Source organism: Myotis daubentonii, chromosome 15 (assembly GCF_963259705.1).
Source record: "Myotis daubentonii chromosome 15, mMyoDau2.1, whole genome shotgun sequence".
Taxonomy (NCBI): Eukaryota; Metazoa; Chordata; class Mammalia; order Chiroptera; family Vespertilionidae; genus Myotis; species Myotis daubentonii.
The window spans coordinates 12,447,851-12,471,481 of record NC_081854.1 but is presented as its reverse complement, the minus strand read 5'-3'; the positions used below and the strand labels follow the sequence as shown (position 1 = coordinate 12,471,481).

At 41.3% G+C, this 23,631-nt stretch overlaps 1 protein-coding gene across 8 annotated transcripts in view; it reads left to right on the top strand.

Annotated features, from left to right (window-relative positions):
* LOC132216764 (zinc finger protein 235-like) overlaps positions 1-23,631 on the top strand; it is a 57,914-nt gene that overhangs the window by 6,000 nt on the left and 28,283 nt on the right. For 2 of the 8 annotated variants that reach the window (XM_059666235.1, XM_059666236.1), the window contains 5 exons: positions 1,032-1,093; positions 2,754-2,961; positions 6,713-6,839; positions 10,558-10,653; positions 19,895-23,209. In XM_059666235.1, the coding sequence (XP_059522218.1) occupies positions 2,947-2,961; positions 6,713-6,839; positions 10,558-10,653; positions 19,895-22,374 (2,718 nt within the window). In that variant the 5' untranslated portion in view covers positions 1,032-1,093; positions 2,754-2,946 and the 3' untranslated portion in view covers positions 22,375-23,209. Of the gene's footprint in view, positions 1-1,031; positions 1,094-2,753; positions 2,962-3,928; positions 4,125-6,712; positions 6,840-7,555; positions 7,738-10,557; positions 10,654-19,894; positions 23,210-23,631 lie in introns of those variants that run through there. The other 6 variants (XM_059666239.1, XM_059666241.1, XM_059666238.1 and 3 more) reach the window with 6 other exon arrangements.

Genomic DNA, 23,631 nt, shown 5'->3' with positions numbered 1-23,631 from the left:
CTAGCTCCAGCTCTGATGGCTGAAAGCAGGTTTCTGGGGTTTGTTTAGCTTCTATAATTGCAACATTGTTTCTTAGACTGCAGCTCAGAGGCCGGCAGCGGCAGGTGGGGAACTTTGGCTTCCTCCATCACTGGAGAAAGCAAGCCTCCTGTTCGCTTCAGCTGCCTGGCTGCCGGCCACCATCTTGGTTGGCAGTTAATTTGCATATCTCACTGATTAGCCAATGGGAAGGGTAGTGAAGTTATGGTTCATTACCATGTTTCTCTATTATTAGATAGGATTATTATATCAGATGGACATACAATAGTTTATCCATTCACCCATTGAAGACTATTTGCGTTGTATCCACTTTTTGGCAGTTATGAATAGGCTGCTGTAAACATATTTGTACAAGGTTTTGTGCTTATTTCCCCAAAATACACAATTAGGAATGGGATTGCTGGGTAATATGGAAAGTGTATGTTTAACTTTATAAGAACCAGCCAAACCATGTAATGACTTTTGAGAGTTCCAGTTGCTCCACATCCTTGTCAGCAGTTATTGTCTTTTTTAATTTTAGACATTCTAATAGGTGTGTATTGGTATTTCATTATAATGTCCATTTCCCTAGTGATTACTGATGTCCAGCAGATATATTTTCTCTACAGCTTTTTTGCCGATATTCCTAGCTGTAAAAACTGTCCCGGTCTCTCGGGTTGTTGTGAGGATTAAATGAGGCAATTCCTCTAAAGCACAGGATTTGGCTCTTGACTTCTCCCCACCTTTCTGCTTCCTCATTTGCCCCAGGTGCCTCTGACCCGCATTCTGTTGGCGTGCTCTGATTAGCTCTTAGTAGCTAGTACAGCTCTGTCATCCTCCAGGGCTAAGACCAAGCCACATTTTCTCCATTGAGCCCATTCCAGCCCCCTCCCTTATCCAGTCTGGGTTTGAGAGCCCTTCCATGTTCTCCTAAGGACCCTACTTAAACTCTCCTCTGTCATCTCTCAGTGTGTGGGATAATTGCTAATTATCTAATTGTTCTCTCACCCTAGGCTCTGAGCAAATAAAGATCTGGGATTTATAGCCCTTTTAGAAGGTCATCCATAAATGTTGGGTAAGTGAAAGAAAACAACTCTCTCATTGCTAATTATGTGGCCAAGTTAATACGTAGTAGTTGTGCATACATTTTGTGGCTCCTATAGCAGGGCCTTGTGGGCAGGGACTGGGAGGGGGTGGGTACTCTGCTAGAGAAGCAGAAAGCCTCCTACAGTGGGGCTAAAAGGCTCTGCTTGCCCGGCCAGTGTGGCTCAGTAGTTGAGTGACGACCTACGAACCAGGCGGTCATGGTTCGATTCCCAGTCAGGACACATGCCCGGGTTGCGGGTTTGATCCCTAGTGTGGGGCATGCAGGATTCTCTCTCATCATTGATGTTTCTCTCTCTCCCTCTCCCTCTTCTCTGAAATCAATAAAAAATAAAAATAATAAAAATAAATAAAAGGCTCTGCCTTATTCGTAGCCCATTTTTTTAGTTCTGTTTTTCACAGATGATCTTGTCATTGCCTGGGAACAGTAAATAAGGTAAACAATAGTAAATATCTGTTGAGAACAGTGAATTATTTTGAGGAAGAACCCAAGAAATTTAACTTCTGGTTTCCAAGTCCTTCCATGAGTTGTGCGCTGAGCCAGCACTTTTCAGAGATGACAAATATAGTAGCATCATGCGCTTTTTAAATCTTTCATGATATCCTTGTGGGAAGAGGGTGTGCTATTTGAGCCTCCTCCCACTTTAGGAAGTATATTCACCCGCCATTAAACCTTTCAAAGGATGGTCTTAGTGTTTAAACATATGTTATTACTCAGGCCACAAACCAAATTATTAAGTAAGAAGCCATAATCCCTGCCACTTAGATGTCTTACAAGAACAATTGCAAGGACAGTTTTATGATGTAGAGTAGTATCTGCTTTTCTGCAGCTACAAGATAACAGGAAACGTTGGCATGTTTTCTACTCATCGTGCATATATTCCTAACAACAATCATAATGTTGGTGCTACTGTCCTAATGTTGTGGATCACAGACATGAAGCATAGAGAGGTTTATTAATTTAGCCATGTATTTAAATATCTATAACAGTGTCAATATATAGTATATGTACAGCCAATATATAACAATGTCAGATCTTAAAAGGAATTGTCAACAACAGAGTCCACTTTTTTTGTTGTTGTTAACCCTCACTGGAGGATATTTTTCCCATTAATTTTAGAGAGAGTGAAAGGAAGAGGGCTGGGGAGAGGGGAGAGAGAAACATCCATGTGAGAGAGCCACATCAAGTGGTTGTCTCCTGCACGTGCCCCAACCGGGGAGGGGAACCAGCAACCCAGGTACTTGCCCTTGATCAGAATCGAACCTGAGACCCTTAAGTTCTTGGGCTGACAATCTAACCATTGGGAAATGCTGGCTTAGGGCAATAGAGTCCACTTTTAATTTTTTTATTAATATATTTTTATTGACTTCAGAGAGGAAGGGAGAGGGAGGGAGGGAGAGAGAGAGAGAGAAACATCGACATCAATGATGAGAGAGAATCATTGATCGGCTGCCTCCTGCATGCCCGCCACGGGGGATCAAGCTCACAACCTGGGCATGTGCCCTGACCGGGAGAGAATCGTGACTTCCTGGTCTGCAGGTTGACACTTTACCACTGAGCCACACCGGCCAGGCCAGAGTCCACTTTTAACCAGTACATTCCTCCACTTCTCCTTTCCCACATTTCTCAGGATCAGAAAGAACACCTCAGGAGCCACAAGTTGTGTGAGGAGTTCTGGATACGGCTTGGAGGCTGTCTCATGCACTCAGGCATCCTTCCGAATAGCCTAATGGTAGCTGGAATCCAGCACACACTCTGCCTGCTAAGGTGTATGTGGCAGCGTCTGCCTGGGGGAAGCGTTTCCCTAGGAAAAGAAGGAGAAAATGACCAAGTTCCAGGTGAGTGGCATTTTTATTTGCCACTTAACATGTTATTTCATTTCTCAGTATGTGTATACCTTTTTTCTCTTCCTCGACCAGTATAAAGAATGACACTAGACACTTAATACCATTTATAAGGCATGCTTTTTCTTTCATTCGAAATTTTTTTATTTTAGTTTTTTTAAATCATTTTATTTCACAAATAATAGCATAAAAGAGGCTAGAAATTTTTTTTAAAAAAGAAAAGAAAAACCAACAAGCTATTACCCTGCTTACAAATCATCTTTTTCTCCCTCCCCACCCCCCATGGTCATTTTTTATGTGCATTCATAACTGTACTTGAAATAATAGATACAATTTTGAATTGGTTTTTATTTTCAGTTAAAATTATAGCACGTAGTTTTTGTTATCTAGTATTACTTCAATGAATGTTCTACCCCCCGCTCTTTAACTATTTCCCATTCACAAATTTTTAAGTTCTCGAGGATTCTTGCAGTTTTGCACAGCAATATCAGTTTTCTTCATATAATGTTTGCTAAAAAAATAATTCTGAGTTCTGAGAGAATTCTAATATAATTTGTCCTTAGTTCCAGGGACTTAAAACTAAAAAGCATGTGGGGTTTTTTTTGTCCCTGAGGTAGTTTGTAAAAAGAATACTTAAAAATGGTTTTGGCTCACAGGATCATACTGAATGAAGCTGAACTCAGAAAAAAATAGTGTTAGATGTTTTCATACAAAAAGAGCTAGCTAGATCCTTTCCGCCCAGGACCTGAGGCTCTATGTGTATGTCTGCTTGCATGCCTTAATGTGTTTCATCATTCATATACTAGTTTATTTTATTTGAGTAATATAGGTACTTAACTTAAAAACTTCAGTCATGCTATAGGATGTAGGTACTTCCCACCTACACTTTACTCACTGCTTTGACGGGGACTTGGAGTCGCCTGTACTATTATCATGAACATAGAGGTGCATGTATGTTCAGGTCCTCCTCAGGTTCTTACAGAAGACAAGCACCCGGCCCACTCCAGAGCCGTTCTCCTGTGGATCAAGAACATCAGACATACTAACTGGTGAAAAGAGAAGCAGAAACTTTTAAAACCATCCACAGTTCTCATTCAGAGACCAAGACCTGAATTTGTGATGTTTGGAGCTCCAGCCAGAAATGCAGAATTGAACAGGTCTCTGTTGAAAAAATTTAACTTTCCTTCCCTGGCCAGGTGGCTCATTTATTTGGAGAGTCGTCCTACACACCAAAAGGTTGTGGGTTTGATTCCTGGTCAGGGCACATACCTAGGTTGTGGGTTCAATCCCCTGTCAGGGCACATAGGAAGGCAACCGATTGCTGTTTCTCATATCGATGTTTCTTTCTCCCCGTCTCTCCGTTCCACGCTCCAAAAATCAATAAAAACACCCTTGAGTGAAAATTAAAGAAAACAAATCTTTAACTTTCCCTATAGCAAAAAGTTACAAGACAAATAGCAAAGTAAAATGAAAAATATTTATAGCAAACATGGACAAAAAGGCCTTAATGTCCCCCAAATTAGCATTATTACAAAACAAGAACTAGAGATGACCAGCAAATAAATGAAAAGACAATGATCTTCATTACTAATAAATTTTGTGAAAATGTCATGAAATGACTGCTTTTTACTTCCCAAATTTACTTCTGATATTATCAAAGATTTTTTTTTTTTTAAGTATTCGTTTCCAGTGTAGGCCAGGATATAGAGGTTTAGGAATTTACACTTTTCTGGAAGAAGAATAAGTTGGGAAACCCCCCCCCCCCTTTTTTTTTTTTTTTTTTTTTTCAGAGAAGGGAGAGGGAGAGAGAGATAGTGACATCAACGATGAGAAAAAAATCATTGATCGGCTGCCTCCCGCATGATCCCCAGTGGGGATTGAGCCCACAACGCGGGCGTGTGCCCCTGACCGGAATCGAACCCAGGACCCTTCAGTCCGCAGGCCGACACTCCATCCACTGAGCGAAACCAGCAGGGCTGGAAAAACCTTTTAAAGGTAAATCCTGGTGTCAAGATTTTAAAACATTAAAGATGACTCTTCAAAATTACCAATTTCTACTTTTTGGAACTTATTTTAAGGAGATAACAGATTTCCAGGGACTGAGTTCTCTGTGAAAGGGTTTTTTTTTTGTTTTGTTTTTTTTTTGCAAATTGTCTATAATAGATAATCTAACACTAAGTAAGCATGCATTATTTGTATATATCAATATTCTAGATCATCAATTCCTTGAATGACTATGCAGCCCTGAAATGGGATGACAGATGATGATAACAATAATCACAATAATAGCTAATACTTACTGGGTATTTACTATGTGCCAAACACTGTTCCTAAGTACTCTGCCCCGAGGTATAGGCATGAGAAGCGCATGAGCAACTTGTCTGAGGTCATACAGCCAGCATCACATTCCAGTGTGAACACAGGCAGAGCTGGGCCCGAGCCACACACCATGAACGCTGCACACTCCAGATGGCTACAGAGTTTGGTCTACGTACTTAAACCATCAGGGTGACTGGTGCCCTGTAAGTTAACAAATAAGTAGAGCGTTTGTATAAAAGGGAAAACAGACTCATCACACAGGGGAGAACTAAATCTTTTCTGGAGCATTATTGATAAAACTAGAGGCCCAGTGTACGAAATTTATGCATGGGGCGGGTGTCCCTCAGCCCGGCCTGTACCCTCTCCAATCCGGGACCCCTTGGGGGATATCCGACTGCTGGTTTAGGCCCAATCCTGCAGGGATCCCTGTGGGATTGGACCTAAACTGGTAGTCAGACATCCCTCTCACAAACCAGGACAGCTAGCTCCTAACTGCTCACCTGCCTGCCTGCTCTAACCACTCTGCATGCCAGCCTAATCCCCCTAACTACTCTCTCCTGCCAGCCTGATCCCCCCTGTTCTCTCCTGCTGGCCTGATCGCCCCTAACTGCCTCTGCCTTGGCCCTACCACCGTGGCTTTGTCTGGAAGGACGTCCGGAAGAACATCTGGTCTAATTAGCATATTACCCTTTTATTAGTATAGATTTAAAATATTTAAATTTTAAATATTAGCAACTCACTAAACTGATCTCATGATAAGCCAATGGGGCAGGACCACAATGTGCTCATTTATAGTTCAAAGGACAGAAACATCTTGCCTTTGTCACACAGGGATTATTAGACTTTTAGCTGTAATAATGTCAATTATTAGGTGACATTATTGATAAAATTTCAAATATTAGCTCATGGCCCTAGCTGGTTTGGCTCAGTGGATAGAGCGTTGGCCTGCAGACTGAAGGGTCCCGGGTTAGATTCCGGTCAAGGGCACGTGCCTTGGTTGCAGGCTCCCGGCCCTGGTTGGGGATATGGAGGAGGCAACCAGTTGATGTGTCTCTCTCACATTGGTGTTTCTCTGTCTCTCCCTCTCCCTTTCACTCTAAAAATCAATGGAAAATGTATTCTCAGGTGAGGATTAAAAAAATAATTAAAAATAAATGAATGAATAAATAAAATATTAGCTCGTGATGCAGCAGAGTTCAAGGACTTCCCTCTAGGTGTGCTACCAAAAGGCAGCAATTTTAAGTATTAGGATTTCTTTTCTTGCAGCCCTTTTGATGGATGGGATTAGCCGTGTGGAAGGCGAATAGAAAGCAGGCTCCTTAAATGTGACTCAGGTGCCTCAGAAGCCAGAACACTTTCCCATACTTAGACTTTCTCATTGCTGCTCTTCTTCCATAAACATAGTCTGTGTGTGTTTGGGTCGTAGGAGCCAGTGACGTTCAAGGATGTGGCTGTGGTCTTCACGGAGGAGGAGCTGGGGCTGCTGGACCCGTCCCAGAGGAAGCTGTACCGAGACGTGACTCTGGAGAACTTCCGGAACCTGGTCTCAGTGGGTGAGGATGGGTGCCCTCTGTAAAGTCACTGTCAGCCTCTTGGGCAGGGGTCCTCAAACTACGGCCCGCCGAAAACATTTATCCGGCCCGCGGGGTGTTTTTGCCGCCGCTGCCTGTCCTGCTTAGCAGCCGACTCGTCCCGGGCCCGCAGTGCGCATGTGTGGAATGTCTGAGGGACAGGGAACTGGCCCCTGTTTAAAAAGTTTGAGGACCTCTGCTCTTGAGTGTCTTTATGTGCCCAGCTGTTAAAAGCTCTGGGACTCCCGCAGGCATTCTCTGAGCCTGGGCATCTAGGAGTCTTAACAATCCCTGTGTGACAAAGGCAAGATGTGTCTGTTCTTTGAACACATCGCAGTGAGCACATAAGGTCCTGCCCCATTGGTTTGTCATGAGGTCAGCTTAGTGGGTTGCTCCAGCTTCTTTGTTTCTCAGGATGTCAGCATCTGTTTATTAACTGGACTTTTCAGAGGTATTTTGTTTCTCGCTTTAACAGTGTATTTGTAAGTAGCTTTAAAGTTACAGAACATTTACAAAAGTAAATGTATGGAAGAAGACCACCCATTTAGCTTTTACTCAGATCCCCTTGAAATAATATTTTACACCCTTGCTTTATCATTTATGCTCAGATTCTTTCTCTTTTATAGTTTCCTAGAGGCCTGGTGCACGAAATTTGTGCATGGGGGTTGGGGGTGTCCCTCAGCCCAACCTGAACCCTCTCCAATCTGGGATCCCTTTCACAATCCAAGACTGCTGGCTCCCAACTGTTCGCCTGCCTGCCTGACTGATTGCCCCTAACCGCTTCTGCCTGCCAGCCTGATCACCCCCTATCCACTCCCCTGCAGTCCTGATCACCCACAACTGCCATCCTCTGCCGGCCATCTTGTGTGTTGGAGTGATGGTCAATTTGCATATCACCTCTTTATTATATAGGATGTATATACATGTAAATATGTATATTCATAACATTTTTTTTCCTGAGCCATTTGTGGGTAACTTACAGACTCCATCTCCCTTTATCTCCAAATACTTCTGTGTACATGCAGAGCAAGTCAGGGGTCTCCAGGAATACCCCGTGGCTTGGTAATGAGCTGGAAAACCTCTCAGAACTCACCGAAAGCTGTTATACTCATGGTTACAGTTCATTCCGTGGAAATGAATAGTTAACCAAGGGAGGAGATGCATGGGCAGAGTCCAGGGGTGTCTCCGGCACAGGCTTCCAGTTGTCTTCTCCCAGGGGAGTCGTGGGCAGCACTGACTTCCCAGCAAAGTGTTCGCCAGTACACGTGGTGTATTACATCCAGGCCGTGGCGCCCAGAGTTTTCTGAGGGCTTGGTCAGGTAGCTGTGGTTGGACACCTGTGTGGCTTACCTTAGTTTCCAGCCCCTCTGGAAATAAGCTGATAGCACGCGGCCCAAACCCCCACCATAAGTCACATTGTCAGGCTATCTGGTCTGTCCCACGTCCTCTGGGTAAGAAAGACACTCTCATTGAGTAGGACATTCCGAGGGCTTCGAGACCACCTCCCGAGAGCTGAGGGCAAAGACCATACTTCACTTTGGGTAAGGTTAATTCTTCGCTGAACAGTATATTTTGTAGAAGTAAGAATATTTTCCTACATATCCCCATTGCAGATATAATACCTTTATCCGTTCTATCATTTATGCTCTAATTTTATGAACAGAGCCCATTCTCATAGCAGTTTTTCTCCCTCCCACCAAAGATCTAGTCTAGGATCTAGTCAAGCTGGCATGTCTCTTTGACCTCCTTTAATTAAGAACCTTTCCACCGCATTTCTTTATTTTTTATGGCAGTGACGTTTTTGAAGAATCTTGGTACCTGTCCCGCAATTCTGATAGAACTTTCCTCGTCTCCTCCTAATGAGAGCCAGGTGATCCCTTCTGGCCAGCACTCAGCGTTGGGAGCGGTGTGTCCTTTTGAGGCATCACAGCTAGAGGCGCACCCCCTGCCCCTGTGGGCGAGTTTAATTTTGATCACCGTCAAGGCACTGTCCAGTTTCTCCACTGTAAAACTACGGCTGCTTTCCTCCTGCTGTCACAGGCAACACTTTTTAAGACCAGACTAAGATTTAGTATCCAGTGATGATCCTTGCCTCATTCAGTCTTTACCACGATAGTTACAAAATGATGTTCTGACTTAGTACTTCCCTCATACTTAGCAGTCAGCACTTGACGTTCTACAATAAGCAAATTCATTTATTTGTTATTTATAGGGGTTTGAGAAATATTATTTTTAATATGACGTATAATTTACTGCTATAATTGTTTTGGTGCTAAAATTGTCCCATATCTGGCCAACCTTTTAAGTTGACTCTTGTGCCCTTGTAATATGCCCCATTTTATTTTAACACTTCCTTATGTTATGCTCATCTTTTCCTTTGCCCCAGCTCTGGAATCAACCATTTATTTTATTAGAGAACGGTATTTAACCTCAAGGTCTGGGATGTTAAGAATTGTCATTGTCATTTTGTTTCTTGGTCTCAGGGGATTGAGCCAGGAGGTAGGGGTGTGTGTATGTGCATGCACATACATGTTCATATACATAAAATACAAACTACATGTGAATATGTACATATGAGTAGATGTTCAGTTTTATTTAAGATAAGAGAGACATTGATTAAAATGTACTTGAAATACCATTTCTGACCCATGAGATTGGCAAAAAATTTAAAACATTTTTTTGGGCAAAGTTGTGGGAAATAAAACAACTATCATACATTGAAAGTAGAAATACAAAATGATACAGACACAAAGGAGGGGAATTTGACAGTTTATAACAAAACTGTGTTAACCTGCCCTGGTTTGTGTTAGTGGTTAGAACCCGTGCCCAGAGAGGTTGTGGGTTCCATTTCCTGTCAAGGGCACATGCCTGGGTTGCAGTTTCACTCCCCAGCCCAATGAATGCGGGAGACAACCAATCGATGTGCCTCTCTCACATCAATGTTTCTCTCTTTCTCTCTCTCTTTCTTTATCTCTCTTTTTTTTTCTTTTTTTAAAATATATTTTATTGATTTTTTACAGACAGGAAAGGAGAGAGATAGAGAGTTAGAAACATCGATGGGAGAGAAACATCAATCAGCTGCCTCCTGCACATCTCCTACTGGGGATGTGCCCGCAACCCAGGTACATGCCCTTGACCGGAATCGAACCTGGGACCTTTCAGTCCGCAGGCCGACGCTCTATCCACTGAGCCAAACCGGTTTTGGCGATCTCTCTTTCTTTCTCTCTCCCCCTTCCTCCCTCCCTGCCACTCTAAAACAAAATTAATGGAAAAAATATCCTCAGGTATTAACAAAACAAACAAGAAAACAACAAAAAACTATGTATTAACCCTTTAGCCTTTTCTAGCAATTGGCCTATGGGGATGACACTAATCAACTGAGCTGAAACTATTCTAGATGTAGTATAGGCGCCAAGGCAATTCAGTGGAGAGGTGCAGTCTTTTCAGCAGGTGGAGCAGAAACCTTGGACGCCTATATGCATCTATTTGCATGTCTCACACCTCACAGAAAAAATTAACCCAAAATAGGTAAGAGATCTAATGTAAATCGAAAAGTATGAAACTTCTAGAAGAAACAGGAAAAAAATATTCATGACCTTCAAAGCATTCTTAGATGGGACACCAAAAGCATGAATCAAAAAAGAAAATGATAAACTGGACTTCAAAATTTAAAAATTTTGCTCTTCTTGCCTTTTCATAGGGACTCAGCTCTTCAAACCAGACCTTATCTTCCAGCTGGAGAGAGAAGAAAAGCGTTTGATGGTGGCGACAGACACCCAGAAAGATGGGTGTTCAGGTGAGAACTGTCCAGCAATAACCCAGCAGCCAAAGAGCCCCTCCTCGGACAAGTCAGAGCTTTCAACTCTGAAGGCTTCCCATTGCACACGTGGTAGAATCTAAAGTACTCACCGTGGCTCTTAGGCCTTCAGATTTCTGTGCCCTTGCACCCTCTAGCTTTCCATATCTTCCTACTGCTGTTGGTTTGCTTAGCCATTCTGTTCCAGCTGCACTGTCCCACTGCTGCCCCCCAGACTGTCATTCATGCTTCTGCTTCAGGTTCCTTGTCTAGATTTTCTCTCTGCCTTCAGTGAATGCATTGGTTAATAGACACATTTTCTTCACTGTCACCAATCCTCCCTGAGATAGCTAGCTAGTCGGTATAGAATAAATCAGTGTTATCAAAGGATACTCCAGAATCTTATTTTGTCATCTGAGGAATGCTTATCCTAATTCTGTTTAGGTGTCCTTGAATATTTATAGATGGGTGGCCATTATTCCTAAAAGATTAAGAATCACTAATCAACTAGAATAAGTATCGAACATGATCAGTGCCAACATTATAATTGGGCTTCCCATGCAACAATTTCAAGTGAGACAGTTTTGCCTTGGCAAAAACTTCCTTATTCTAAGCCCCGCTCTTTACCTTCCCATTCTATCCCGTCCCCCCTCCCATTCTCTAACCCCTATATAGTCTCTGTATTTAACTGAAATTTTGAAGTGGACCTTTCAAGTTTGACATTTATGTGAGCACAAACATACTGATCATGTTTCTCCTACTATGATCTCCTTTTCTGTCCCAAGTTGAGTGTCATGCCCTACAATGAAAAAGACAAATAGCTGTTTCTCTGCCCCAGCCCCACATAACCTTGTTTTTGTTTTCATAATATTATATATTTTCCCCTGTGGACTGAGTTAAAACCAATTCTAAAATGATAGCTTTGTGGCATAGAGTTGGAGCCATTGTTAATGTGGATAATTTGAAAAATAAAACTCTTGCCGCAGCCGGTTTGGCTCAGCGGATAGTGTGTCGGCCTGCGGACTGAAGGGTCCCAGGTTTGATTCTGGTCAAGGGCACATGCCTGGGTTGTGGGCTCGATCCCCAGTAGGGGGCGTGCAGAAGTCAGCCAATCAATGATTCTCTCAACATTGGTGTTTCTATCTCTCCCTCTCGCTTTCTCTCTGAAATCAATAAAAATATATTTTTAAAAATATGAAAAATAGAACTCTTCTTCCCAAGCTCACATGAAACATGGGCCATAAAACATTCCTTAACAAATTTGAAAGAATAAAAATCATAAAAGTCTGCTGTCAGACCACAATGGATATTAGTAAATTAAGTAGATATTAGTAGATATTAGTAAATTAAGTTACTGGAAAATCCCCAAATACATGAAGATTAAACAACACTTTTCTAAATAACACATGGGTAAAAGAAGAAATCTCGAGAAATTAAGATATTTTGGACAAAATGAAAAGGAAAACAACTTATCAAAATTTTGTCATGCAGCAAAAGCAGTACTTAGAAGAAAATTAATTCCATGCATTAGAAAAGGAGAAATATTCAAACATCTAAACATCCACCTTAGGAAACTAGAAAAAGAAGAGTAAATTAAATTCAGAGTAAGCAGATAAAAAGGATGAGAATTGGGGCAGAAAGCAATGAAATTGAAAATAGGAAACCAATAGAGAAAACCAGTGAAACCAAAAACTGGTTCTTGGAAAAAAGATGCATAAAATTGACATGCAAATTTAGCCAGGCTAATTAAGAAGAAAGAGGGGACACAAATTACGAATATTAGAAATGAAAGAGGAGACATGACTTTAGAACCCGTGAGCTTTAAAAGGATATTAAAAGACTATGACCCTCACCAGTTAGGCTCAGTGGCTAGAGCATTGGCCTGTGGACCGAAGGGTCCAGGGTTCAATTCCGGTCAAGGGCACGTGCCTTGGTTCCAGGCTTCTTCTCGCCCCGGGCCCTGGTCAGGGTTCGTGCAAGAGGCAACCAATCAATATGTTTCTCTTACATCAGTATTTCTCTCTGTCTTTCCCTCTCTCCCACTCTCTCTAAAAATCAATAGAAGAATATCATTGAGTAAGGATTTAAAAAAATAATAAAGTAGATTTAAAAAAATAATAATGCTTATGAACAAACTCTCTGACCACAAATTTAATAATGTAGATGAAATGGACTAATATCTTGAAAGACAATTGCCAAAACTTACACAATAAAAAAGAAACAATATGAATAGGCCTATATCTGTTAAAGAAATTGAGACAATAATTAACCTTCTAAAACAAATTTAGAATTCAGTTGTGAGTAAAAGAAGTAGAAACAGACAAAAGGTCCAATAAGGTAATCATATTCTGTTAAAGCAAGGTAAGCCTCAGATGTGGTTAACAGTGTAACCCACACAGCAGCTTAAGTCTTAGTCTATAATGAAAACCTTGTTACTGTATCTTCTGTCGAGAAAATGCCTTAATTTCTCTTACTATCTAAAAGTGTTAAAACAGCTATTTTTAACCAGTGTGCCACAAGAATTTTTAAAACAAGCAACACCTGACCATTTAGTCAGGCGCACTGACCTCTTTTTCCTTAAATTGTCAAAGAAAAAAATGACAACCGCCAACACAACAATAGCTGTTTGGTGTGAATGATCAAAATTATACCTGTTTTTTTTGTCAGATCAGCAAGAAATATATTTTTTGGCCTGCTGCAGAATTTTAATATGTTGGGTTTTACTAGGTGTACCAGTTAATAATGTGGATTTTTTTCAATAGATGGAGTTACAAATATGTTGATATATATGCGATTTGATATGTATGCTGTTTTGTTGTATTGACAGCAAGCTTCAAAACTTCATATGTCAAATTTGCTGAAGGTGTTAACATCATAGATACTTTTACGCTTAAAAATGTCGAATTTGTGCCAAAAAAAGAGCATTTGCGGGAAGTTTTAATTCATTACTTTATTTTGAAGAAAAGTGCTGCTGAAAGTTATCGTATACTTCAGGAAGCTTATGGTGAACATGCTCCATCTCAAGGTACTTGTGAACGCTGGTTTAAACGGTTTAAAAGTGATGATTTCGATGTGAAAGACAAAGAACGTCCAGGTCAACCAAAAAAGTTTCAAGACCAACAATTACAAGCATTATTGGATGAAGATGCAGGTCCGACTCAAAAACAACTTGCAGAAAGATTAAACGTTGCTCAGCAAACAATTTCCGATCGTTTACAGGCAATGGGAAAGATTTTAAAGGAAGGAAAATGGGTGCCCCATCAACTGAACAAAAGACAAATGGAAAACCGAAAAGTCATCAGTAAAATGTTGCTTCAACGGCACTAAAGAAAGTCTTTTTTGCATCGAATTGTGACTGGCGATGAAAAGTGGATTTATTTTGAGAATCCCAAATGCACAAAATCATGGGTTGATCCAGGTCAACCATCAACATCGACTGTAAGGCCAAATCGCTTTGGAAAGAAGACAATGCTCTGCGTTTGGTGGGATCAGGAAGGTGTGATGTATTTTGAGCTTCTAAAACCAGGTGAAACCATTAATACTGATCGCTATCAACAACAAATAATCAATTTGAACCACGCTTTGATCGTGAAACGACCAGAATGGGCCAGAAGACACAGCAAAGTAATTTTGCTTCATGATGATGCACCATCACACACTTCAAAGCCAGTTAAAGACAGGTTAAAAGATCTTGCCTGAGAAGTATTAACCCACCCGCCACATTCACCAGACCTTGCTCCTTCAGATTACCACTTGTTCCGATTGATGGCATGCGCACTTTCTCAGCAGCACTTCAAAACATACGAAGAAGTGGAAAATTGGGTCTCTGAATGGTTTGCCTCAAAACAAGAAAAGTTCTATTGGGACGGTATCCACAAATTACCTGAAAGATGGGGGAAATGTGTAGCTAGTGATGGACATTACTTTGAATAGAGCACTTTTGATGTTTCTCTTGAAATTATCATGTTTTCTTTGATTACAAAATCCGCATTATTAACCGGTGCACCTGGTATGACATCTTCATTATTATTATTTTTTATTTTATTTTTATTTTTTAATTTTTTAAAATATATTTTATTGATTTTTTACAGAGAGGAAGGGAGAGGGATAGAGAGTTAGAAACATCGATGAGAGAGAGAAACATCGATCAGCTACCTCCTGCACACCCCCTACTGGGGATGTGCCTGCAACCAAGGTACATGCCCTTGACCGGAACCGAACCTGGGACCCCTGAGTCCGCAGGCCGACACTCTATCCACTGAGCCAAACCAGTTAGGGCTTATTATTTTTTAAATATATTTTATTGATTTTTTACAGAGAGGAAGGGAGAGGGATAGAGAGTTAAAAACATCGATGAGAGAGAAACATCAATCAGCTGCCTCCTGCACACCCCCTACTGGGGATGTGCCCGCAACCAAGGTACATGCCCTTGACTGGAATTGAACCTGGGACCCTTCAGTCCACAGGCTGACGCTCTATCCATTGAGCCAAACCGGTCAGGGTGACATCTTCATTATTGAATAAATTAATACAGGACTGGAATGGCTGACTTTCTCAAACTCTAAAGGATTATTAAGAAGATGTAAATTCTCCTTTAAGTGATGTCTTTCAGTGCTTTTTTGCAGTGCATATTTTCTCCATCAAAAAAAGTTGATTTATTTAAAGTTAATGTTAAATATGTGATCTTTTCCATGAGAGGCTGAAACTAAATGAAATTACAGTTTTCCCCTCTATGCCTTTAACATTAAAAATGCTGGTAAAAAAAAACCCAAAAAACCCTTAAATCTCTTTTGTGTATTTGAGAGATTCTTATGTCATAAATTTTGTACAAATTTCTATTGAAAATTGTAAGAAATTGGGCTTTCAGTAACAAGCTGCTTTCAGGTCCTAAAGCCACCATGTCAGTTCCAAAAGACACGACACACTAAACTGTATCTTTTTGGATGAATATTGAATTTTTTTGATGATACCAAAACAAAACTATAAGCATTATGATTAACTAGCTAAAGGCCCAAACTTTTACATATAAGCTATTTATCTGGCATGCCTCCTACAGTATGCCTCATTTCAACTTCAGGTGATAAAATATTAATGTAATAACTGAAGATTTACTTTTGAAAAGCCAGAAACCTCACTAAGAATTTTTTTAAAGCCAAAACCGGTTTGGCTCAGTGGATAGAGCGTCGGCCTGCGGACTGAGGGGTCCCGGGTTCGATTCCGGTCAAGGGCATGTACCTGGGTTGCGGGCACATCCCCAGTGGGAGATGTGCAGGAGGCAGCTGATCAATGTTTCTCTCTCATCGATGTTTCTAACTATCTCTCTCCCTTCCTCTCTGTAAAAAATCAATAAAATATATTTAAAAAAAAAAAAGAATTTTTTTAAGGACTGAAATCTTAAAAAGGTGCCATAAGTGTTACCCTGAGATCGATGCAGGGTAGTTTCCAAGTAGAACGTCACACAATCATCAGAATGGCCTTTTCCTTTTCCCTTTTTATTAATTCGAAGATAGGGAGGGGCTACAGGTAAGATTTTGTGTGAGAAAATATATAGCAACATAAAGGTTATTAAAAAAAAATTTTTTTTTGAGAGAGAGACTAAGGGAGAGGGAGAGAGAGAGAGAGAAAAAAATCAATGATGAGTGAGAATAATTGATTGGCTGTCTCCTGCACGCCCCCTACTGGGAATCTAGCCCAAAAGCTGGACATGTGCCCTGACCAGGAATTGAAGCATGACCTCCTAGTTCATGGGTCATGTTCAACCACTGAACCACACCGGCTGGGCTAAAGATTATTTTAAAAATGAAAAAGACTTGCCTGGCCAGGTGGCTCAGTTAGTTAGAATGTCATCTGGCACACCAAAAAAGGTTGTGGGTTTGATTCCAAGTCATGGCACATACCTAACATGAAGGTTTGATCCCTGGCCAGGGCAGGTACAGAAGGCAACTGATTGATGTTTCTCACATTAATCTCTCTCTCAAAAATAAAAAAATTTATCCTCAAGTGAAGATTTAAAATATCTATAATAATAAAAGCATAATATGCTAATTAGACCAGACAGCTGGACAGCCAAGCCCCTTGCACAAATTTTGTGCACCGGGCCTCTAGTATATATATTTTTTAAAAATTAAAATGGCCGAAACCGGTTTGGCTCAGTGGATAGAGTGTCGGCCTGCGGACTGAAAGGTCCCGGGTTCGATTCCGGTCAAGGGCATGTACCTGGGTTGCGGGAACATCCCCAGTAGGAGATGCGCAGGAGGCAGCTGATCGATGTTTCTCTCTCATCGATGTTTCTAACTCTCTATCTCTCTCCCTTCCTCTCTGTAAAAAATCAATAAAATATATTTTAAAAAAAATTAAAATGATTCAATCCCCAAGGCATTCTTGTGACCTTTGCTGTTCTCATGAGCAGGTGATAGATGCCTCCGTGTAGCCCTACCTCTCATACAGTCTTTTCAGCTTTGCAGCAAAATTGCCATCACTGGTTCTTTTCCCATGAAAAATAACTTACATATACATGCCCTTTTAGTTCTGTGAGTGAGAATGGTGCAAACTATGATCTATGCTTATTACAAAACTACTATTTGCTAGGAATGTTTTAGGCCAGTGATGGCGAATCTTTTGAGCTCAAGCTCGACGTGCCAGCATTTTGAAAAACCCTAACTTAACTCTGGTGCCATGTCACATATAGAAATTTTTTGATATTTGCAACCATAGTAAAACAAAGACTTATATTTTTGATATTTATTTTATATATTTAAATGCCATTTAACAGAAAAATCAACCAAAAAAATGAGTTCGCGTGTCACCTCTGACACACGTGTCATAGGTTCGCCATCACTGTTTTAGGCACTAAGGGTGATACGGTGCACAAAACAAAGTGCTTGTTCTTGTGGATAATACATTCCAATGTGGAGAGACACCAGGTACAAATAGATAGGAAACATGATTATGTTTAAAGATAATTTGTTAGCCTCTCCCCCCCCCCCAAAATAATCTTACTGCTTTCTTTTCTGGCTGCTATAGAAAATTAATGTGCTGCCAAGTGTTAGAAGAGTACATATTATTACTTTAGCCATGTTGAACCAGGTGTCCTCAGGAAGGCTACTTCTTGCTATCTGTCTATAATCTGAGCTTTAATAACTACGTGACAATCCATTTCCATCCAAACACGCCTGGCTTCAACTCTTCTGGTGACTTAGAGTCCCTAAACATTAAAGTAACTTTACAATAAAATGCTGCAAGCCAACATCAGTGTTCACTGAGTTTTGTTTGTTTGATAACTTGCCTTAAAGGACACCTACAGCTACCATGAAATTTGGCTCTGCTTACCTCCCTCAGTCTCCATTTTTTCTGATGTCTTTGAAATTCTGTCTGTTTCACATTCTGATCTGCACCATGGCCCTTGGTAATTGTGAGATATCCTTTGAAAGGAGTTAAAGCTGATAAAGGCTTACAGTGACTTAGAAGAACTTATTATTCTCATGATGATAAATACCTTATGAGAGATAGTCCACATGATGCCTCAAACATCGATTAAAGATCTATATTTGCCATTGTCTGCACACAATTTAACAGACAAACTCAAACATTATCATGCCAATGTGCTAGAGATAAAAGAAAAAGTTATTATCAGGACAAAAAGGATTTGTCCACTTGAAAAATATTCTTTCTAATTTGAGACTATCCCCTTCTATTTTTTCCTTGGCATCTCCAGGCAATCCATGATAATGTGTATGGTTTTACTAAACCTTTGAACAGGGCCACCACGTTCAATATTCAGCTGTGTTGCAAAGCCCTGACTTTGAAACATGTATCCCCAATTATATGAATTCTACTTATATTCCTGATGTAGCTAAAGAACAGCTATATCCCCTATATAATAAAGGGCTAATATGCAAATAGACCGAATGGCAGAACAACCAAACAACTCGTCACTATGATGCGTGCTGACCACCAGGGGGCATGTGTGGAACATGGCAGGCATTGGCTGTGGTGGGATGGTGGAGCAAGTGAGCAGGGGCGCCAGACCAAGGCAGGGCATCGGTTGCAGTCATCGGGGCGAGCCTCCAGTGGTTACTGAAAATTCTTTGCTCTTGCATACTGCGGTCCCGCCCAGTGCTTGCACCTGCTGCCAGCGCTAGCCCCGTTTGCACCTGCTGCTGGCGCCAGAGACACCGCTTGCACCCACTACTGGTGCCCGGCATCAGTCCCAATTGCTTGGCACCATCAGTGGGTGAGAGTGGCGGCTGCTGGCCCTGATTGCCCCTGAGGGCTTCTCCACCTCCCCCTGCTCCTGAGGGGCTATTGGGGCAGCAGCTGCCGCTTGCACCTGTTGACGGTGCCGGCCCCACTCGCACCCGATGCTGGCACCGGCTCCAATTGTTCTGCGCCTTCAGTGGGTGCAAGTGGGCTGGTGCCATCAGCACGTGGGAGCGGCTGTGGTGGGAGTGGGGCTGCCAGCAGATGGGACCGGGAGGCCGTGGCAGGAGGGGCCAGGTGGGGTCGCAGAGGATGGGCCGAGATCCGCCCCTGTGCCAACTGTAGCCTCATGGCCCACAGTTCCTTTCAAGGTGCACGAGTTTGTGCACTGGGACCCTAGTATGTATGTGTGTGTGTGTGTGTGTGTGTGTGTGTGTGTATATATATATATATATATATATATGGTTTTAAATATAATTTTATTGATTTCATAGAGGAAGGGAGAGGGAAGAGAGATAGAAACATCAATGATGAGAGAAGATCATTGATTGGCTGCCTCCTGCATGCCCCCTACTGAGGATTGAGCCTGAAACCTAGGCATGCACCCTTGACTGGAATCGAACCTAGGACCCTTCAGTCCTCAGGCTGACACTCTACCCTCTGAGCCAAACCAGCTAGGGCAAAAATATATATTTTTATTGATTTAAGAGAAGAACGGGGAGGGAGAGAAATAAAAACATTAATGATGAGAGACAAACATTGATTGGCTGCCTCCTGCATGCCCCTTACTGGGGATTGAGCCCACAACTCGAGCATGTGCCCTGACCAGCGATCGAACCATGACCTCCTTGTTCATAGGTCAACACTCAACCCCTAAGCCCCACCGCCGGGCAGAAGAGCCATTTTCTAAGTATTCTTAGAGGTGGTCCCATGAATATTCCTCCAGTTCATTGAAGTTTCATGTTATAACTTAAGTGCAAAATCTTGAAATATGAATAAAGCATTCACTATATATATGTCTAAGTTCTCTTTATCCTTATAGGAATCAAGAACCAACATAATGTGAAGAGTTTTCAAGAAGTGGGATTAAACTGCCTTTCTCCCAAAGAGCTTTCCTCCTGGCAGACTTGGCAACAGGGTGCAGATGGGTTAACCAGGTGTCAAGATTCCATGAAAAATTTTCAAAGAAATATTTCTAAGTTGCAAAAACAAGGTGATTCCCCCTGCCAGGTTTGGGCAGGAATACCAATGCAGATTTCTGAAGATGGGAACTATATATTGACTCCTGGAGAGGATGGTTCCGATTACGTAAAAAATCAAGAATTTCCATATTGGAGAGCCCAGCATTCTTGGAGTAAAATGTGTCTGGCAGAGCCACATAATTATCAGTGTAGATGTCAACAAGTTTCCATGAAAAATAGTATCTGTGAGTGTGATGGCATCAGTTGGATCTCACATTACAATGACAATCTGAGAGGTCACAGAACAGAAAAAACTCACAACTGCCATGACTGTGGAGAAGACATTAGGAAGGTGTCACTGCATAATCAAGATTTAATTCAAACAAGACAAAAGCCCTGCCCCTATAATGATTACAGAAAAGTCAACAGGGATGACTTCAGCTCTGAGATTCATCAACAGTTAGAAGGGGAACCCCATACATACAGTCCATGTGGAAAGGGCTGTAGTTATAATTCAGTTCTTCATATTCATCAATGTGTTCATAGAAGAGATGATTGTATTTTGGAGAGTTCACATCTGCAATCCCATCAGAGAGAACATATAGAAGAGAAGCCGTGTATATGTGAATATGGTGACCACTTGAATCGGTGCTCCTCTCTTAACATGGATGGACTTATTCACACAGGAAAGACATCCTATACTTGTGAGAAAGCCTTCAGTCACAGCTTCGACCTTGGTGGTATTTTTAGGGTTAGCACTGGGCAGGAACCCCATGTATATAAGGAGAATGGGAATGTCCTTAATCATAGTTCTCATCTGCAAGTCCATCAGAAAATCCACACTGAAGAGAAACTCTGCCCAGATGTAGAGTATGAGGAAGATTTCATTTGTAATTCAAATCTTAATATTCAGCATAGAGTTCACATGGAAGAGATTCCTTATAATTCGGAGGAGTGTGCTAATGGCTTCAGTCTGCCCTCACATTTTCAAGACCTTCAGATAGTCCACCCTAGGGAACAACCCTATAAACATTATTCATGTGGTAACAACTTCAGCCAAAATTCGTATCTTCAAGGCCATCAGAAAACTCACATTGGAGAGAAATCATATAAGGAGTGCGGAAATGGCTTCAATTGGAGTTTAAAACTTAAAGGTCACCAGAGAGGCCACACTGGAGAGAAGCCATACAAATGCAATGCTTGTGGTAAAGGCTTCAGTCATAGATCAGTTTTTAATGTCCATCAGAGAGTCCACACAGGAGAGAAACCTTATAAATGTGAGGAGTGTGATAAGGGATTCAGTCGCAGTTCATACCTTCAAGCCCATCAGAGAGTCCACACTGGAGAGAAACCATACAAATGTGAAGAGTGTGGGAGGGGCTTCAGTCGCAATTCATACCTTCAAGGCCACCAGAGAGTTCACACTGGTGAAAAACCATATAAGTGTGAGGAGTGTGGGAAGGGCTTCAGTCGGAGTTCACACCTTCAAGGCCATCAGAGAGTCCACACTGGAGAAAAACCCTACAAATGTGAGGAGTGTGGGAAGGGATTCAGTTGGAGCTTTAATCTTCAAATTCATCAGAGGGTTCACACAGGAGAGAAACCCTATAAATGTGGAGAATGTGATAAGGGCTTCAGTAAGGCCTCAACTCTGTTGGCCCATCAGAGAGTTCACACAGGAGAGAAGCCATACCAATGTGATGAGTGTGGTAAGAGCTTCAGTCAGAGATCATACCTTCAAAGCCACCAGAGTGTCCACACTGGCGAGAGACCATACATTTGTGAGGTGTGTGGAAAGGGCTTCAGTCAGAGAGCATATCTTCAAGGTCATCAGAGGGTCCACACTAGAGTGAAGCCTTATAAATGTGAGATGTGTGGGAAGGGCTTTAGTCAGAGTTCACGCCTTGAAGCACATCGGAGGGTTCACACGGGAGGAAAACCATACAAATGTGAGGTTTGTACGAAGCGCTTCAGTGAGAGTTCACGTCTTCAAGCACATCAGAGGATCCACGTAGAAGGGAGGGCCTATAAATGTGAACAGTGTGGCAAGGGTTTCAGTGGATTTTCAAGTCTTCAAGCCCATCACAGAGTCCACACTGGAGAAAAGCCATATAAATGTGAGGTGTGTGGAAAGGGCTTCAGTCAGAGATCAAATCTGCAGGCTCACCAGAGAGTCCACACAGGAGAGAAACCATACAAATGTGATGCCTGTGGTAAGGGTTTTCGTTGGAGCTCAGGTCTCCTAATTCATCAAAGAGTGCACAGTGATACTTTTTATAAAAGTGAGCAGTATGGTAAGCATTATCCATCAGATAATCCATACACAAATGAAATCCTATAAAATGGTATTTTGTTTTGTTTTTAAGTCCTCAAATGGAAGCTGAATTTTCCCATTTACTAGAGTTCTTATAGTAGAAAAAGATTATCTTTAATGAAAATGTGATGTTTTAACCCAATCTCACAATATTCACAATAGGAAACCACACAGCAGATACCTAATGAGAGAGGTTTCATAAGGGATGTATAGCATCAGTCATCATTGCACGTGACTTTAACTAGTTGCACTAGGGCTTATAAAGTACGGTCAGGAATTTAACAAAAGTACAATGATGAGCATGCCTAAATCCATATCCACTGGAATGTAAGCTTAAGGGGAGGAGCTTCATTCACTGCTAAGACTATATCATTGCCTAACTCAATGTAGGTGCTCAGTACTTTTTGCTAAATGACAAAGTGTGTATTGAAATTTTTAATAAGCTCATTTACCCACCCCAAAAAGACATATTTGGAAGACTGCAAGTAACCTTAATATGATCAAGTATTTGAAACATGGAACATCAAGTAGTATTTCAATCTGAAATGACATGAATTTGGTTGTTACCATGTTAGGATTTATTTCTGCCTTATATGCTATCTTAAGGAGGGATGAGCTGAATTTCTTACTATCTGAATTTCTTACTAGCTGTGTGTGTGTGTCGGTATGTACATATGTGCACTTTAAATGACAGTGCAAACTGGTAATGTTTCTGGTTAACTTTGCAAAAATGGAACACTGCATTTTACATAATTGAATTTTTACTCCTGCCTGTGTGTTAAGGCAGAATTTTACTGTAATATTTGGAAAGTGTCGGAAATGGTTACTAACGAAAAATACTTTCTTAATGTCAAAATTACAATGCTTGTTTTTAATCTCCATCTTTCCATCAAAGCCTTTTGATCTGACTGGTTTCTGAGTTACAGCCTTTACTCAATTTAACCTCCTTAGGCAGGATCTGTAATGAGTTTGGAGGACTTTAATTTTGTCGTTTTCCATCCCCATACTTCTCCCACTCACACAAAGAAAGGAAAAATATTGAATTTTAGAAATATTTAATCAAACATATTGATTATGAGCTTATGATTGCCTTTTACTTGGTGGTCTCTTTCTTCAAGAACAATATATTGTTGGTGGTAATGAAAAGTATAAGCTTGTTAGAGAAGAGTTAGTGACACAATATATGTCAAATATGTACTCTGGCCAGGTAGCTCATTTGGTTAGAGTGTCGTCCCCATAGGCCAAGGTTGTGGGCTCAATCCCCTTTCAGGTCAAATACAAGAA